General features: G+C 38.9%; 2 protein-coding genes across 2 annotated transcripts in view; both read left to right on the forward strand.

Annotated features, from left to right (window-relative positions):
- Window positions 1–4,179, forward strand: part of pkd1b (polycystic kidney disease 1b) — a 36,890-nt gene extending 32,711 nt beyond the window's left edge. The window contains exons 38-42 of the mRNA XM_037544291.1: window positions 148–322; window positions 1,376–1,663; window positions 2,381–2,515; window positions 2,665–2,979; window positions 3,305–4,179. Of these exons, the coding sequence (XP_037400188.1) occupies window positions 148–322; window positions 1,376–1,663; window positions 2,381–2,515; window positions 2,665–2,979; window positions 3,305–4,078 (1,687 nt within the window). The 3' untranslated portion in view covers window positions 4,079–4,179. The remainder of the gene's footprint in view (window positions 1–147; window positions 323–1,375; window positions 1,664–2,380; window positions 2,516–2,664; window positions 2,980–3,304) is intronic.
- Window positions 4,180–6,770: 2,591 nt separating this feature from the next.
- Window positions 6,771–11,616, forward strand: LOC108429252 (pepsin A-like). Its single transcript, XM_017700891.2, has 9 exons — window positions 6,771–6,879; window positions 7,297–7,447; window positions 8,239–8,356; window positions 8,620–8,738; window positions 8,935–9,128; window positions 9,834–9,950; window positions 10,141–10,282; window positions 10,908–11,006; window positions 11,375–11,616. Exons 1-9 carry the CDS (start codon window positions 6,821–6,823, stop codon window positions 11,510–11,512), a joined length of 1,137 nt encoding a protein of 378 aa, XP_017556380.1. The 5' UTR covers window positions 6,771–6,820; the 3' UTR covers window positions 11,513–11,616.
- The last annotated feature ends 7,411 nt before the right edge of the window (window positions 11,617–19,027 follow it).

Consider the following 19,027-nt stretch of genomic DNA (forward strand, 5'->3'; position numbering starts at 1 on the left):
TGGTCTTTTACACAGTAATGTAATCATAAATTAAAGGACAATCTTGGTACATAGTCAAGTACTACACCCTGCTTTTACTCACCATAAACTACCAAATATGTCTTTACTGAATCTGTACAGTACTCATGTAGTTCATTTCTGCCACAGGACCCAGGCCGTGTTAGTTGAGTTCACTCAGTACCACAGAGAGACTGGGCTGTTTCTGCCTGTCTCCATCCTATTGGAGAACACACAGGCTCACAGGATTCTCTCCACCATCTCCATTCAGTCCTTCCACATCCCAGGATCTCATTCTGGACTGGACTTCACCATTGCTTTAACAGTACAGAAACCACAAAACCACATTGCTACCAGCAGCCTTTGATGCAGGCCCCGCAATGTGATATTACAATACTTGAGTCACAGTATGATAGAAAAATTTGTGATATGCAATCATTGAAATAGGACATATTGAGATACTGAAATGTGTACCATTCTGTTTCATTTAATAAAGTTTATATCACTATATTTACATATTAAACAGACCTATTTGTAAACAAAACAACATTCAAATCAGGCTTCATCTTTACACATTTTCAATAAAACCGAGAGTAGTATTTCAGGTATCTGTAATGTTCCCCTTATTGGAGTCTTATAGTAGTACTGATTCCTGCCTGAGTGGAGGAGTTGAACCTCATTATCTCAAACCTTGGTCTCATCAGTGCTATCTCACTGAGACAGTAACAGATTTTGCCATCCTGTCTAACAGCAGGCTTGATGCACATTATAAAAAAACTATTAATAATTCAATAAGTAAAATATTGATTGGGCCTCTATGTGTTGATACTGTTTTTAAACCCCAAATGTCACGCTTTATATGGTATCAGATGTTCTCCTACCCCTAGTTTAAAGAATACAATATTCTTCATGACTAATATATTTGAAATTCTGAAAAACTGCAATGGTGTGTAAATATTTACATGTATAAAACACCAGATGCAACAAGTTTGGAAGCTACTTAAATTTTTCCAAGAGATTAACTGATAATAAACTTAATAACAAAGAAAGGAAATGACTAAATGTCTGCAGAAATAGCGTACAGCAAATCAATTCATCATTTGTTTTGCTCTTGGTAATTCTTCCAGTTTGTCTTTCAGCTGTAATTATCCATATGATCCTCTCATTGAGAAGTTAAATAATTAAATAATTAACCTTTCAGTGTAAGAAACTGTTAGCATTGCCAACAATGACTGTGAAGGCTTTTCCTATATAATACATTAGAATGAGAAGAAGGATGTGATGCTTTGGGAAAACCTCTTTGGTTAAAAAAAGATGGCAATAAACCTGCTGTGCTGTTTGTAATGTGGGATTTTGAAGTTCTGTGTCCTTTTGTTAGGCCCTGCTGCTGCTCTTCTCTGTGTGCATTCTGAGTACTGAGTTATGGGCCATGCTGAGGGAAGGTGTTCAGTACCTGAGGCAAGGCAGGCATCTCCTGCAGCTCCTGCTGGCTCTGCTGTCATTAGCAACGGCCTCGCTGCGCCTTTGTTTTTTGTCCAAGGCAAACTCCTGCCTCTCCAGCCACCTCTCCCAGCCCGACGCTTTCACTGACTTCCACGGTGCGGCCCTTCTGGCCAAGAGGTCCTCCCAGCTCTCAGCAGTCTTGCTGACATTACTGGTTCTACAGGTAAACAAAGCAGCTAAATCAAATTGAGAAAAACAGTTTTGCATTTTTGTCAAGCTGTACCACGTTTTTCCATTCTGTCCCATTACTTCTGACCTTTCTTTGCACTCTCTGCAAAGAAAGGCAGTAACTCTGCAAGTTAGCCTGATTTAGTTATTCCTTAAAAGTCAACTTGAAATTAAAATGAACCTTTTTTACATTGTTAGTTCATGTGCCACATATATGACATACTTTATCATGTAATTTAAAAGGCAAAATTCTTGGTTTCTTGAAATATTCCATCAAAGTATGGTGATTTCTGCCTCGCCTCTAAAACACATTTTAGGTGAGGGTTTAATACCTTAAATGGTGAGGGGCCACCAGCAGGCCAAAAGTTTCATTATATACTTCTATATCCCAAAAATCGCTCATCCAATTTGCATTGAATTACTTTGTACTTACTTTATAATAATAAGCCTGGGATTTTAAAGGGTTAATTACATCGCAAAGCACCAGTGCATGGGGAAAAACAATATTAACCAATGACCTCCCTCTCCCACCACAAAAATGCTTAACTAGCTCAGAGACCCTCCTAAAACTTGTAATATTAATTTACAACAAACCGGTTTTGGAGATTTTGTTAAGACAGTGGTGATATGACGACATTTTTTTTGTCTTGACTCACACTGTCCAGTGTTCAGTATGCAATCCTTGTTATCAGTGCTTGTTTTTTTTTCCCAGATGGTGGGTGCTCTGCGGTTCGTGAGGAGGTGGGTGGTGTTCGGCGCAGTACTGCAGCAGGCCTGCTCTGAGATGTGTGGAGTGTTCCTCCTGTTTATTCTTCTACTGCTTCTCTTCTCCCACACAGGCTGCGTGGTACTTTCTAAGTTATATATGCACTCTTTATGATGCGCACACAAAAGCTACGATATAAACTGTATGACCTTTCATGACATCCTTTGTGCTCTTTTTAACATCTGTGCACATTATGCACAGTAAATAGATGTAACGATCTTTGTTTTTAGCTCTTTTCAGGCTCAGTTGAGGGCTTTAGAACCATTTGGCAAACAAACCAGTCTCTGCTGGGCTTACTGAGAGGTCGAAGGGTGCTGCATGAACTGTGTGAGCGGCATCCTGTGCTTGGGCCCCTTTACTGCCTCTCTACGTTTGGGGTGGGATTCTGGCTGCTCGGTCGCCTTTGTGGAGCCGTGTTAGTGCACACCTACAGGACATTCCAGGCAGAAATGTACCGACCATCCATGGAGCCACAGGACTATGAGATGGTGGAGTTTCTCATCAAGAGACTTAAGCTGTGGATGGGGCTTAGCAAGGCAAAGGAGGTACACGTGACATGCTTAAGAAGATTCCATCCAAATTTTTTAGGGCAGCCAGTCAAGAAATTGTAAATTAATTTACATGTCTTAATCGTAACAATATACTATTTAATTCTAAAGGATGATGAGAGGTGGGAAGATGGTTAAAAATAATGTCAAAAAACACTAGTTTTAATTTTATTAAGATATTAAGATTATAAAATAATATAAAATATCACAGAATATGGGCCCTTCTAACCTTTACACATTAAGAAAGTAATTTGTCCCATGTCTTTTACAACGTACTAAACAAAGCCTTAACTCTATTCCTTTTATATTTTATCCTTTTCAGTTCAGACACCGCGTGAAGTTTGAGGGGATGGAGTCTCCACCCTCCAGATCTTCCCGGTGCTCACAGTTCTCCAGCTTGTCAGTGGCCAACAGTCCTATCAGTCCCAGCATTCCCAGCAGTCCAGCAGGGCTACGCCTGATCTCCTCTGCTTCCTCTCTAGCGTCCGAATGTTCCACCCTCTCTGACAGCCCTGACCTCCAGCAGTATGTTGACCGCCTGCTGCCCTCTGTGGACAGTCTCCTTGCTGGCTTTGATCGTGTCAACCAGCTAACTGATGATGTCTTGAACATTGAGCTACAGCTTCAAAAAGCCAGTTGTAGAATAGCTGAGAAAAGAAAAAAGCATAAGGATCCACAACCACAGCCTCAAAACCTGAAATCAGAAGTGTCTCAACTTGACGAGTCTCCTCAGCACATGGAATTGAAACCTCCTCTATCTTCTCAGCAGGGTATACATCGAATAATCCCTCGTCGCCGTGGTACCCACTCCGAGTCATCTATTATGGGGCCCAGCACTCATGTCAATGCTCATCCTGGAAATCAGTCCTGGCAGCAAGGTCAGACTGTGGCAGAACTGGACATCAGGAACCTCCCCAGACTCCGAGCCTGGAACTCAGGCTCCTGTCACTCTGCAGATGTTATCCAGAGGTCTCCCAAGACTCAGAACCCTGCAGCTATTCTAGTGAGACCTCGGAGTGAGGAGGGCGATAGGAGTGAAAGGAGTAAAGGCGTGCCAATTAAGAGAAGAGCCTGGCACCCTGAAGACTCTCTCTGAGATGTAGAAGGACTAAGACTGCACTGTGTACTAATATGCATATCTATCTATCTATCTATCTATCTATCTATCTATCTATCTATCTATCTATCTATCTATATATATATATATATATATTCAATGTTATCATGAGTTGTTCTTGGCACATTTCATAAGGTTCTTTGTCTCTAATGCTGTGGAGGGCGATTTGAACATTCAAGGTGAAATTACCTAATTACCCACAATCCGAGGTGGACCTTAAGTACATAATGACTAAAAAAGAAGTAAAAATACCAAAGCACCAGGTCTTAAGGAGAAAAATAACACGTCTTGGCTATAGAACCTCAGTGGAACTACTTTGTACAGGTAACTGTTAACGCTGTCATGATTGTGTATAAAAGGAGCATTTACAAATGGCTCAGGCGCCACTTTGCGAACAACTGTGTAAGTGTTTAAGAACAATTTAAGAACAGATTTTCTCAATGCACAATTGCAAGAAGGCAACATCCACATACCAATATTACAACCAGTATATACTTTCAATACCTCAGACAGCACTGCATTACACTGACATGCTTCTGTAATGAATATAACATATATATAACACAAAAAAAGTTAGTTGAAACATTAAATATCTTGTATTTCAATTGTTTTCAAATGAATATAGGTCAAAAGAACTGCTTTTTGTTTTCAATGACATTTTTCCCACTGCCTCAACCTTCTTTGATTTGGATTTGTACATCCAGCATCTATTAGTGAAGGAACTAAAGTTTGTTAGGCTCTATTCCTCTCTTTTAGATTCATTCTTGGTCTAAAATAAAATAATAAACTTCAAAAGTCAAAGGTATGACCAGTCACAAACTTTTTTTTTTTTTTTACAAATTCTTCATAGTTTTACTTCAGTGCATGTATCTGAGATCTGTTGTAACTATGGCCTCTGTCTTGCATGCCAAGATTCCCACAGATTGCAGAATCTTCTTTAGTCATTTAGCAGACACTCTCATTCAGAGTGGCTTTCAAAATGTGCTGACAGTAGTAGTTAAAGCGATGCACAGTACCTAGAGATACTGCAAGAATCTGTAATCTAAGAGTTAATTTTTTAAAGCTAAAGTTCAACATTCAGCCAAAGACGCACTCAGAACAAATGAGTAAGATGTAAAATTGTATTTCTTTATTAATTATTCTTCTTTAAGGCGTTCATAATATGTTAATGAATTGATGGATGAATGAATGAATGCCCATTTTTAGAGCTGGCTATGTATACATTGTTCATTTGGCCACCTGTTATTGAATGTGCATGTTCATCAGTGCAACTCCTATGATTGCATGGAATGTACTGATTTATCTTCCTCAGGAAAATGACATGGCCATCCCATGGCACCTTCATATTCTGTATCCTTTATTAAATTCTAGTCATGAATTCAAGACATGCCACTATGCTGCCTAACTCTTCATACTGAGAGAGGTAAATTAGTCCATCCATCCATGACCTCCTCACCAACAGTGCACTCAGCACTAATTCAGTGTGGTTGAGAGCACCTAAGAAACTTAACATCAAACAAGGAACAGAAGGTGTTTGAGAACACTCAATGCAGCAGTACAAGATCTGTGGGTCTAACTCTTAATCTCTGATACAAAAATCTACTTACACACTCAATTCAAAACAGTTGGGAGAGTAGGTAAAGAGAGGTAAAGGAATGTTTACCATGTCAACTTTATTATTGGGCAATTTAAGACTAGGTACATTGTGAAATGTTAAAAAAAACACAAACAAAATAAAAGAATAACAAAACAATGGCAAAAATTATGATTTGAACGCTGGATATTCTGCCTTGCTGTTGAAACGATGCTCCCATCACAAACTTTTTTGGAATGCATCATATTTGAAAGGGGTGTATATAAAAAAGTTAATGGGTTAAATATAAAATAATGTGTTTTTGTAGCATTGTAGCAATTTAATACAGGTCAAAGAGAGTTTAGTCATAACTGCTTTCTGATATTATAAGCACTTCGCATACTGTCCCTTCTTTTTTGGAACTGAGGTTATACTTGTTTACATGGATGATGACCCTAATGACAGTAATACAGTACTACAGGTAATGAGTGAGCAAAAGTAAAGTGTTTATTGAACTAATTGAGACAAGGCCATAAATATTGAATACACCAAGGTGGATAGGAAGCAAGTGCTAAACCCTTACAGACTGACTGTGGTTAGCACAAGATCCATCAGAGAACCTGAATGCCTAGTCACATAGCGTGACATCAACTTCATAGTAATTTGCTTGTTATGATTTCACAGAAAAATGATTAATACAGATTTTACTGCAAAAATTGATCTTAACTATTGTGAAATCTTTGTTTAATTAACTCTGTACACATGAATAATGCCAAACACAGAATCCCTATATACAGAAGTTCTACTGCCAAGTACAGAAAAACGTCCTTTCTGAAGCATGTACCCACAAAATGTGGTCTTGCACAGTACTATGCAAACTGTCACATCACAAAAATGATGCCAGTCTCTCATTCTTTGCCAGACTGTACTTTCCATGTTCCAGCTAGCCTATTGACACTGTCTAGAGGGCATCAGTATTTACTTGTCTATACTGGCCCTTATCACTTATCACATTTAGACTTGATCTCAGTAGTTTCTTATCAGAGCGATATAATGAAAAGGTGCACACTCAGATGTATAAAAGGGACTGGACTTGCAGCAGGTCTCTCAGCCTTCAGGTTCAGTCTAGAGAACTGAGTGAAGTAGCCATGATGAAGTGGGCCGTGCTCCTGTGCGCCGTGCTGGCGCTCTCTGAGTGCAACATCAGGTAGGAGCAATTCTTCATCATTCTGAGTTATGGCAGCACTGCAGCCTCTAAAGCAGCCAACTTCAAAGTAGACAACAAGCCCTGCATGGGAAAGACTATTTATCAGACTTGGACGGACTTTATTAAAACATTATGAAGAGTAATGAATTATACAGAACACTGAATGTGAGACTAGGTCTTTTCTCCATTATTTCAAATCAACCGAACAAAGCACTGTGTACTTCATTTCTGCATGAATAAAATATAATAGATCAACACAGTTATGTATTTCAGTTTACTTTTTAATTCATGTGGAAATTATGTACACCTTTGAATCAATCCAGTGCATTATTATTTCTTCAATATGCTGGACTACGGTTCTTTCTTTTAGCTGCTTATCAAGACTGTTATAAAAGCTCTGCTCTCTCTTTATGACAGGATTCCTCTGATCAAAGGGAAGAGTGCCCGTGAGGCTCTGGAGGAGAAGGGTCTGTGGGAGCAGTACAGGAAGCAGTACCCATATGACCCAATGGCCAAGTTCAGCCAGAGCTTTGCTGTCGGATATGAGTCCATGACCAACGATGCTGATGTAAGTCATTGTTTTTGGATCTGTAAAATTCAGTTTTTTAGGGACAGTATCATATGTAACCCCTTAAACTCCAGACTTATTATGTAGTTAGTAAAAAGAGTCATCAGTGTTCTCTCAATACAGTACTCAGCATGCATCATGCAAGTAGGTCATACATCCATTGGGACAACAGCAATAAAGAAATCCTGAGTACACTGAGGCTAATCAATACACATGAGATTCAGTCTCCTATCAGCAACATCAGCTATCTGGCCTCCTTTTGCATTAGCAAGCCACTGGGAAAAAAAGGCTACATTTCTCAAGTGTACACCCCAAAGCACTTGTAGTTTAAAAAGTTCCACCAACCATCAAGTTACACAATCAGAAGATTCTTTTTCCCTAGTTTGTAAACTACATTTGCACCACTGAAGGTTTAGAGTTAGCATACTTACAAGAGATGTAAAATTGTTAATGTTTACATTATATGCTCTTTTTACCTTGCATCACCTTTTAGTGCACAAGCATGAGCAGCTTATTTTTGATCTCACATTAGTTGTAAATTCCATGCTGTTAATGCAAACGTTCAACCCTTGTTAAAGTGTAAATTCGTTGGGTGGTTTTTTTTTCATGCAATTGGGTAAGTTTTGAACAATTATTTGGCTTGAGTTTTAAATGCTTTCAGTGTAAACCCATATATAGGTCCTTTTGGTTTTATTTTTCCATAGAAAGAAAATCAACAATAGTTTTAGGAGAATATTTACTGCATGTTGAAAGACCACAAAGCCAGCATTAATGACTTTTCCTCTCTACAGTTGTCCTACTATGGAGTGATCTCCATTGGTACTCCGCCTCAGTCCTTCCTGGTCATCTTTGACACCGGCTCCTCCAACCTCTGGATTCCCTCTGTCTACTGTAGCAGCACTGCTTGCAGTGCGTACCACCCATCTTATCAATTATCACACCTATCTGAGCTGTACCTAACAATGAATGGGTTTTTATCATGAATGCGTGAAAGCAAAGATTGTAGAGGGAGATATATATAGATAGATTTCCATGAGTATGAACATATTTGTGTGCTTTGGGTCAACAGTTGGACTTTTCTTTCTTCATTTAATGTTAACAACTTCAAAATTTTGAAGAGAAAGCCCTTTAATGATGTAATGAGTAAAATGCTTTCTACATGTGCCTTACAGACAACCATCACAGGTTCAATCCTTCACAGTCCAGCACCTTCCAGAGCACCAACCAACCTCTTTCAATCCAGTATGGCACTGGTAGCATGACTGGCTTCTTAGGATACGATACTGTTTCGGTGAGAGCTTCCAAAATGAATAACCCACTAATGCTGCCATAACTGAATATATATATATATATATATATATATATATATATATATATATTGCAAAATTCTAATGCTACATAAGGTTAATAGTTACACCTTAGAAATAAAGTCCTTGGGTCTCATGACTTTACTCTTAGTCTTAAGTACTTGTTGCACTTCCCTCCAGGTGGGAGGTATCCAGGTCCCTCATCAGATTTTTGGATTGAGTCAAACCGAGGCTCCATTCATGGCCCACATGAAGGCTGATGGAATCCTGGGTCTGGCCTACCCTAGGCTGGCTGCCTCCAATGCACAGCCTGTCTTTGACAACATGGTCCAGCAGGGTCTAGTGCAGGACTACTTCTCTGTCTACCTGAGCAGGTACAACCTCAGAACTGTTTAGATATTTATACATCATGGAGAACATTTTAATCTTGATCTTTTGAAACTTTTCTGGGTTTAGAAATCATCTGCCCAGGTGCATTAGGGATGAGCTTACACCATGCTTTTCCATTCAGTCATAGAGAGTCAGCATATCACTGTTGTTGGAAAAAAACTATGTCCAAATTTGTAACTATACAGAAAAAAGAAAAAACCTATTTTACTTTTAATGTAAGTCAATGGTGCCCGATTTTTTTCCCAAATCATTTTGGGTCATTTCTTTTGGTCCATTCTTCTTGAAATTTACATACAGTGTAAAAGAGCAGCAGGCATTTTCAAATTATGTCAAAAACTGAAAAATGGAGAAACAACTTCCGACAGCGGCGACATACAGACATTGTTTACCTTAACATAAGACACAGTTGCAATTAATGTCAACATATTTTACTCCCTTAGACTACTGAAACATATTCCTACTCTATGCATGAGTAGGTTTAGATAAGGGCTTAGTTTCAAATGTCCAAGAAAAGTTCATGACAATCTTTAAAACTAAACATTTTACTGACAGTATATCCTGTTTTTTGTCTAAGCCTCATCTTATCTTCACTGCCTAAAACTAGTCTTTGTCTGGTCTTGGCCCTTAACACCAAATCTTGAACAGATAAATTACAGCCTGTTCGAAAATGTCATGATCTCTTTTCCCAGCAACTCTCAAACTGGCAGCGAGGTTATTTTCGGTAGCTACAACCCTAATCACTACACCGGCTCTCTGGTCTGGATCCCTCTGTCAGCTGAGACCTACTGGCAGATCACTATGGACAGGTAACCAAACAGGAATGCACTTAATATCACAAATATTTACCCAAACCCCTGTTACTCATCTTAAATTACCCATACAGCATCAACCTGGTGTGTAATTTTCAGTATGTGTTGATTTATGTAAACTGAACACTGATGGTTTTGCAGTAATTACTTCCTGGCTCATTGCATGAACATATTTTTTCTTTTCCAGCGTCACCATCAATGGACAGGTTGTTGCTTGCAATGGTGGATGCCAGGCTATTGTGGACACCGGCACCTCTCTGATTGTTGGTCCCAACAGTGATATTGCCAACCTGAACTCCTGGGTGGGGGCCACAACTAACAATGGAGATGTAAGCAAAATCCCAATAACCCCTGTTACATTAAGAGCTCATATACTATGCATCTGATTGTATGAACTATTAGAACTCAAGGACATGATGCGGGCGCATAAACAGAGTCTATTACATTACTATAATATAACTCTGGAGGAGGAAAGACTGTGTTGTTATTTAAGTGTTCTACTGTTCAGAGGTTTGCAACCACCTTCAAAATCTTTGAGACAATATAAAACCACTTTAGGAACTTCAATAAAATACTCCTCTTGAGATGCTACTATGCAACTTCATAGGGTACAACTAATTTGTGGGAAGCTGTAAAAAATCTGATAGAGAACGGATAGGTTTGTATAGAATGATGAACAGAGGTATAGATGATTCCATAATAACTGAGAAAGCTGGAAAACAATGAGAATAAAGTTCTATTAAAATTATCATCCAGAATGCCTTGCGTCTGAGAAGTAGAGGTGTAAATAGATTATTATGGTATATTGTTTTTAGATTTTATTGCTTTTCCCCAAATCTTGAAATATATTATAGAATAACTTCTATATTTGTATTTTAATCTACACTAAGTGACTAAGTAACTTTGAACACACTGTATTTTGTATGAATTATATTATTAAGTCTTTTTTTTCAGGCTGTTGTCAACTGTAACAACATTGCAAGCATGCCTGTGGTGAGCTTTAACATCAATGGACACTCCTTCACCCTGCCTGCATCAGCCTACACATCACAGGTGGGTGCAACTGTTACCACACTAGATCAGTCACAGAGGCTCTACTAATCAGAAGTAACTAGTTATATTTACTCAGTCACATGTACTTACAAACTTAACAGACTTCAGCTCCTTTGCGGATTGATAGATGCTGAATGTACTTCTACTGCAGTTCTATAGGGAACTTAGTACTGGAGGTTTTGTTCTAATAGGTTTTCATTCTTTGTGTGGGTTTAGTTACTGTACACACCTCTGCTACTAATATTCTCCTATGGGAGAATATTCTCCTCTTTTTCTATAGGATCTAGATTAATCTACAGAAGAGCTGTGTATAATAACAACCAGTGTCTGATTCTTTTTTCACTTTTTCCCGCATTTGTTCCTTACAGTCTTATTACTATGGCTGCCGCACTGGCTTTGGCAACGGTGGCTCCAGCCTGTGGATCCTGGGTGATGTGTTCATTAGGCAGTACTACACTGTCTTCAACAGAGCAAATAACTCTGTGGGTCTAGCCAAGGCTGTGTAAACAGAGTGGTTTAATCTCTAGATCATATCAGTAAATGTTACAGCACACACGCTGAAGAGGTTATTAATCCAGAGAGTCGTGGCAATGAAATGACAATAAAAACATGCAGCATTTGCTGAAATGCACACATTGTTTCATTCATTTATTTATGTCTTGTCTTTATTTCTTGCTATCAAATTATCATTTGTAGTAACAAAACTCTATAATAAGGGCAATTTAGAACTGAAACTAAGTATCATTTTAAGGTAGGAAACATAAGAATTCTGCTATTTTTGACAAACTATTTTATGGTGGCTACAACCTCATCAAAGATTAATACAACAGATAAGGAAATTAGGACAAAAGATAAAGAAAGAGGCCTCTTTGTACTGACAATGTTGGGCTTATAGGTATTACCTCACTTTTTAAACACAACCTCTATTTTCTTCTTTTAAAAAGTTTGTAATCACTTCTTATATTAATTTTGGTTGTTATTTTATTCGATAATAACATATACAGTATAAACTGAATTAGAAGCATGTGGACTCTAGATGTTACACAAGGACACAAGATATTTTAAGATATTTTTAATCAATATTTGAGGTTTTTGGGTGCAGTAAGAAGTGATGAAATGATAAATAATATAATGTAGTAATTTACTGGGTATAATTATTTGAGAAGGGTTTAGGAAATCATCCACAGCTCTGTTTATTATTATGGATGTGTTTACTTATATTTACATTTAAATTTGTTTATATTCCTGAATTTTCATATATATATATATATATATATATATATATATATATATATATATATATATATATATATATATATATATATATATATACACACACACACACACACACCCACCTCCAAGATGACAACTGCCTTGCTGAGGAAGCTGAAGGTAAAGGTGATGGACTGGCGAAGCATCCAGACCTAAACCCAAATGAGCACCTGTGTTCATCCTCAAGCTGAGGGTGGAGAATGTGTCTAACCTCCACCAGCTCTGTGATGTCATCATGGAGGAGTGGAAGAGGAGTCCAGTAGCAACCTTTGCAGCTCTGGTGAATTCCATGCCCAAAAGGGTGAAGGCAGTGCTAGATATAATAATAGTGGTTGCACAAAATATTGACACATTAAGCACAATTTGGACATGTTCACTGTGAGGTGTACTCACTTGTGTTGCCAGCTAATCAGACATTAATGTCTGTGTGTTGAGTTATTTTCAGAGGACAGTAAATCTATACTGCTATACAAGCTGTACACTGACTACTTTGTTATATCCAACTTTCATTTCTATAGTGTCAACCCATATATATGTATGTATGTGTGTGTGTGTGTGTGTGTGTGTGTAGGTAGGTACATCTCAATAAATTAGAATTTCATGGGAAAGTTAATTTATTTCAGTAATTCAATTCAAAAAGTGAAACTCCTATATTATATAGATTCATTACACACAGAGTGACCCATTCCAAGCATTTATTTATTTTAGTGTTGATGATTATTGCCTACAGCCAATGAAACCCCAACAGTCAATCTCAGAAAATTTGAATATTGTATAACACCAATTTCAAAAATTATTTTTTGTAAATGTTGGCCTACTGAAAAGTATGTACAATATATGCACTCAGTACTTTTGGCAATGTGGGCAGGTGCCAAGTCCTGCTGGAAAATGAAATCCGCATCTCCATAAAGCTTGTCAGCAGAGGGAAGCATGAAGTGCTCTAAAATGTCCTGGTAGACAGCTACACTGACTTTGGACTTGATATAACACAGTGGACCAACACCAGCAGATGACATGGTTCCCCATACCATCACTGATTGTGGAAACTTCACACTAGACCTCAAGCTTGGATTGTGTGCATCTCCACTCTTCCTCTAGACTCTGGGACCTTGATTTCCAAATTAAATGCAAAATTTACTTTCAACTGAAAACAGGACTTTGGACCACTGAGCAACAGTCCAGTCCTTTTTCTCCTTGGCCCAGGTAAGACGCTTCTGACATTGTCTCTGGTTCATGAGTGGCTTTACACAAGGAATATGACAGTTGTAGGCCATGTCCTGGAAACGTCTGTGTGTGGTAGCTCCAGCAGCAGTGCACTCCTTGTGAATCTGCCCCAAATTCTTGAATCGCCTTTTCTTGACAATCAGCCAGCTTCTTTAGCAATGACCTTTTGTGGCTTACCCTCCTTGTGGAGGGTTACAATGACTGCCTTCTGGACAGTGTAATGAATCTACATAATATAGGAGTTTCACTTTTTGAACTGAATTACTGAAATAAATGAACTTTTCCATTATATTCTAATTTATTAAGATGCACCTATATATACATACATACACAATGAAATGCTATGGTAAGTAAAAATTTTTGAACATACCGTAAGGAAATTAGCAAAAAGGGTTCTATGCAGTACAAAAACTGGTTCTTTGACTGAGGAAAAACAATTTAACCATGCAAAGAGCCATTTATGCATGTGAATTCTTCTTTGAGTTGCTACAGCATGTAACTCATCACCTTAACTGAAGGTTATTATGTCTCATCTTATTAATAGTCTCTAATTTAATTAATTTTGCAGACATAAAACGACACAAAAACCTGTCATAAAAATGCAGGTGCCAAATAGGGTTCTTTATACAATGTAATACATGAAGCACTTTTGGTCATTGTGTAAAAATACAAAGCACCTCTTTTACACCATCCACATAGTGTAAAGGTTCTATACAGACTGGCACTTCTTTCTTTGAACCACATCTGAAACCATTGACCCTTTAGGAACCATTTTTAGATCTGTATGATCCCATTTCTGCTTCCTTCTAAACAGCAGTAAATACAACCACTAGATGGGGCTCAAGCTGCACTGTCCACGAGTACAACCATGTACCGCCTGCCATTCCTCTATAGGACCTGGAAAAAAAAAACTGGAAAGTCTTTCGCAACTGAGTACGCTTTCACACTTAGTTTAGAAATGCCAACATTAGAAAAGCAACTGCTTGCACAGCAGCATGTCACTGTCTCCAGGGCGCCTGGTATTTTTCTGCAATGTCCAGTTGCTTCCCTTTGACAAATAAAAGTAGAACAAACTGACTGTAAATATACCATAATGGTTACAGTATGGATAAACTGAGTGCTTACTGAGTTAGCAGGCTTACTACTTGCGTACCTGCTTTGTTGGTATGTTTCCACAGCTACATTTTAAACCTTAACATGTTAGTAACTTCTACAAAGTAATTTAAAACTGTTCTATTCCCATGAACGTTTAGATGGCTTTGCATTGACTGTACATGCAGGGCCTTTCCCAACGTAATGACAGCCACAATAAGAGGATTAGAGACTGAGCTTTAGCACTGTGGCTGCAGGGAAAGGGCTGATCTGTAGCACTCACTCTCTCTCCCTCAGTCTCTCTCTCTCACTCTGCATTATGTAAAAGTGCAGAGGCAGAGGATGCAGGCATGATGTAACAAGAGCAGAGGGTATATCCTACCCTGTCCTTGTATAACCCAGTATTCCTACCACCAGCACCCCCTCACACTTCCTGCGGCCTGTCTGGCTCATATTTTCACTTGCCCCATCGGGCAGTTGAGGGACATCCAGGCCTAAGCTCCTTACTGCCCTACAAATAACCACACAGCCATTCGCACACTGGGGGACCCGGTATGTGCTGTCCAGACATGTATATATAGCTATAGAAGACCATATATAGATACCAAGCTGGTAATTGCAATAGATAAAAACGATACGTGTAGCATAACATTCAGAATAACATAGTTATTCACAAAAATGGGACAAATGAGATCACACAGAAACACTTATGAAGACTTATTCACACACTTGTTCTCTTACTAAATAAACAGTGAGAGAATTTGGCTGAATGAGGGAAGTTCAGGACAACATTCTGACTGATAGAATTCTCGTAGCATTTGCACTTCAGAGTAACGACTGTTACCAGTCAGCTGGACTGAGAGTTTAATGGATGTAGCAACAGTAACTAAAGGAGGCAGGACTTTCTCAGAATTTTGAAAAAGATAAATTGGTATATATAAGATAAATGTAGTAATTCTGATCAGTTGACAGAACAGTAGAATTCTCAATAATTCTGTTAAATCTGTAAAATGGTAGAATTTGCTAGTTTTGTTCAATTGGCAGAACGATAGAGTGGTAGGATTCTCACAGTAATCCTCTTCAATTGGTGGAATGGTAGAATTTTCATAGTAATTCTGCATAATTGACAGAAATGTCTAATCAATCCCATCATTTCCTTTAATCTAAATACATGGCCAGGTCTCCAAAACTTTATGATATCCATCAGCAGAGGGCAGCAGTCACTTGGAACGTGACCAGTTTTACCATACGCTGGGCCTCCTTTGTGGTCAGCGCTCCTCACAGCTGCAGAACCATAACAGCCAAGGCTGGGGCACTGTTACATTATGCCCAAGCATTAGTGTTCACTCTTTGTTTTGTCTAAATGGTATTTTCTCTCTCACCTACTGCTGAGATGGTTTGATTGAAAGCTTCCTCTTTTCCACTGTAGTGTACCCTTATGGTCTTTTTCGTCCTCCGCATGGCTCAAAGTTCTGAGCACTCTAAAGCCTCTGATCCCCTACGGCCTCCAGCCTTGCCCCTGTATCGACCAATGTTCTAGGGTCTCTAGATTCCATTCTCTCTCCATTCCTGCTACACTCACTTCACTGCCTGCATGTCCTCACCTGACCCTCATGAGTGGAGCCAAGGACTCGCGGGTTGGAGGGGGAGACTCTTACGTAAGGGGCTTTTCATGTGCACAGTTCTAAATGAGTGAGTTAGAGCGTGTGTGTGCGCGTGAGTGAGAGAGAGAGGACTGCTGTCAGAATCAATTCATTTCTGATTGTTTTCAAGCAAGGGAAGGGAGGGGGAGTGGCTGCACTCAAAAGCCTTTACTCTCCCCATTCAGTCACACAGGAGAGCAGCGTACATGGACTGTCTGTGTAATGATCTTTAAAAGTGGGTTCATCAGCAGCATTGAGAAACAGCATTAAAATCCTGCTGTGCACTGACTACATTGTATTTTAAAGGAACAGCTCAATAACCATTTATGTTAATGTTGCTGACAATGAATGTAAGTCAGTAACTACCAATCAGCATGACGTTGCTGTCAGTGCTAGTTTGTGGCTATTTGCTTTCATTTCATTAACAACATTAGCACTGTGGTTTTATTTAGAACCATGAGTTCTGTTTAGAGCCATCACATGCTTAAATGGTTCTTTGCATGGTTCAAACTTTGTAACCACAGTAGTACCATTTTTGTTGCTGTATAGATTTCCACTTTAACAAAGGACTGGTAATGGAATTCCAATATAATTAAGTAATTATTTCAAGTTTGAGTCAAGCAGTAGTAAAAATGCTCACTGCAAAATCTGCCAGAATTTTGAGGGGAAGTATGACGAGCAAGGATTTCAACCAGAATTAATTAAGCATTTAAAGATAATCCATGCCTCAGAGTGCGGCGATTACTGTAGCTCTGAAATCATTTGGATGTGAAGCTATCCAATGTGTAAATGCCATTCATTCAAGCTCATTTTGTTTAATTTGTGACACAGAGCACTGCTTGTATCATTATAAAATATTTAAAAAGTGGAATGTTATAAATGTCACCTATCACCTATCTAGTAGTTGTGTTAGATTATGTTAAAATCAGTATCTGTACTCAGATACTTGAGGATCAGATACCTTTGTCGGAAGGGAAAAAGTGGGATCTGTGCAACTCTATTTAATACTCACCACTCCCCTCCTTTTTGGTCACACGGGGAGTCAGTCCATGTGTGAGAAGGTTTGTCTTTGGAGCATAATCTACCTACAATGTGCTTACTTTAGTTTTCCTACTAAATAAAAAAAGGGGAATGGTATAAATGCCAGAATTTCCAGACATAATAATCAATAAATAAACAAACTGAACATTTTTACTTGATTAAATAGCACAGATCTGCACAAGGACAGGAGATGACGTGGTCCTTGCTCACTGAATGGTGTCTGTGTACTTGAAACAACTGCACAGCTGGTTGTGTAGCCTGCCTGCTTGCGAGTGCTACAACATCCTGCTGAACGCAGGAACATGCAGCACATTAGGGAGAGAGGGTAGTTAAGGGCAGAGAGAGAAAGAGAGAGAGAGAGAGAGACAGAGGGGTGGGAAAGATGTAAGCAGTGGCAGGAAAGGAGGGGTATGGAGGCAGGACTAACATTCTACCTTCTGATTGGCTGACTGGAAAGCTGCCTTTGTGAGCTCACAGGCTCCACAACAGCTTCAATACACATGGGGCATCAAGCTGGCCGCTACCCTGCAAGAGTACAGTTGGCCAATGCACTGCTACGGACGTTAGCTTTAGAGAAGTACCGTTTTAAAAGCAAAGAAACAGTCATTCATAAAAAAGGGACAGAATTAAGCACCACAGAGGAACATATACTTCCACAGTGACTTTCTTCCCTCTCAGTTGTTTCTCATATTGATGTGCAGAATTGGATTACACTGATAAAGTAAAGCAGTGAATATACATGATTCACATGTACAAAACTCCTACATGAATGAGATATACAACTTATTGTTAAAAGTAACCTGAAAGACCTCAAAGTGGTGATGGACTTGATTCATGTGGAAATGATGCACATATGTGAATAAATTCATTACTTTTTCAGTGTAGGTCTACTGAACGAGGCAGTCGTATAAACACTTTGTGCATTCAGCTCCAACACTGTATTCAGCTACTCAAAGTACTTCTCATCCGTTGCACCACTTCTATACAGTCTTAATTGGGAAGAATCCACCCATGCCTCTGAAAGTCTATGGTCCCTGTCAGCAGGGGGCAACAGTCAGTCAGAACATGAACAGCTCTGCAGCCACTTGGCTGACCTTCCTCTATCCTTCAGCCATTCAGTATAACTCAATTTGTGCTGTTTGTTATATCACTCTTGTTCATTTAAGGCAGTGTAAAGATTTTCACAGCTTCTTCAACATAAAATTAAGAGATGCTGCCTATGCTCCAAGAGCACTTTCACATGTGCTAGACATTGCAACCCATTTTCTGATCGCAACAGGTTCTTTCTTTAATGACTTCAATCCAACTGCAGGACTTAATGCTGGTCATCAGACAAGTGTCACCAAAACCTTACAGTTCTGTAAGACATTGCAGAGCAGGTCCAAGAAGAGAGTCACAGAAGGAAGTAGGAAAAGACAGGTCAGATGAATGGACATAAATTGTATATTACGTTATATTTAACATTGTCACTGTCCAAAGAAAAACAAATAGCTCCAAAATAGTAACTTTATGGGTACAGTTGACTTTTAGTGAGAGCTATATAGTTTTATTCCAAACAAATTTCGAGCATTTATCCATTCATCTGCTGAGCTTAAATGATGCATAAAAATAAAAGTTGGAAAAAAGGAGATACTTTTCCTTTTTGGACAGCAACGACATAATAACTCCTTTGTGCATAGCGCAGAGAGTGGAAACATGGAGACTCAGGCCCAGGAGCTGTGGACTGTCTAGGCTGCACGCCCCTGGCTC

The sequence above is a fragment of the Pygocentrus nattereri genome, chromosome 13 (genome assembly GCF_015220715.1).
Source record: "Pygocentrus nattereri isolate fPygNat1 chromosome 13, fPygNat1.pri, whole genome shotgun sequence".
In the NCBI taxonomy this organism is placed as follows: Eukaryota; Metazoa; Chordata; class Actinopteri; order Characiformes; family Serrasalmidae; genus Pygocentrus; species Pygocentrus nattereri.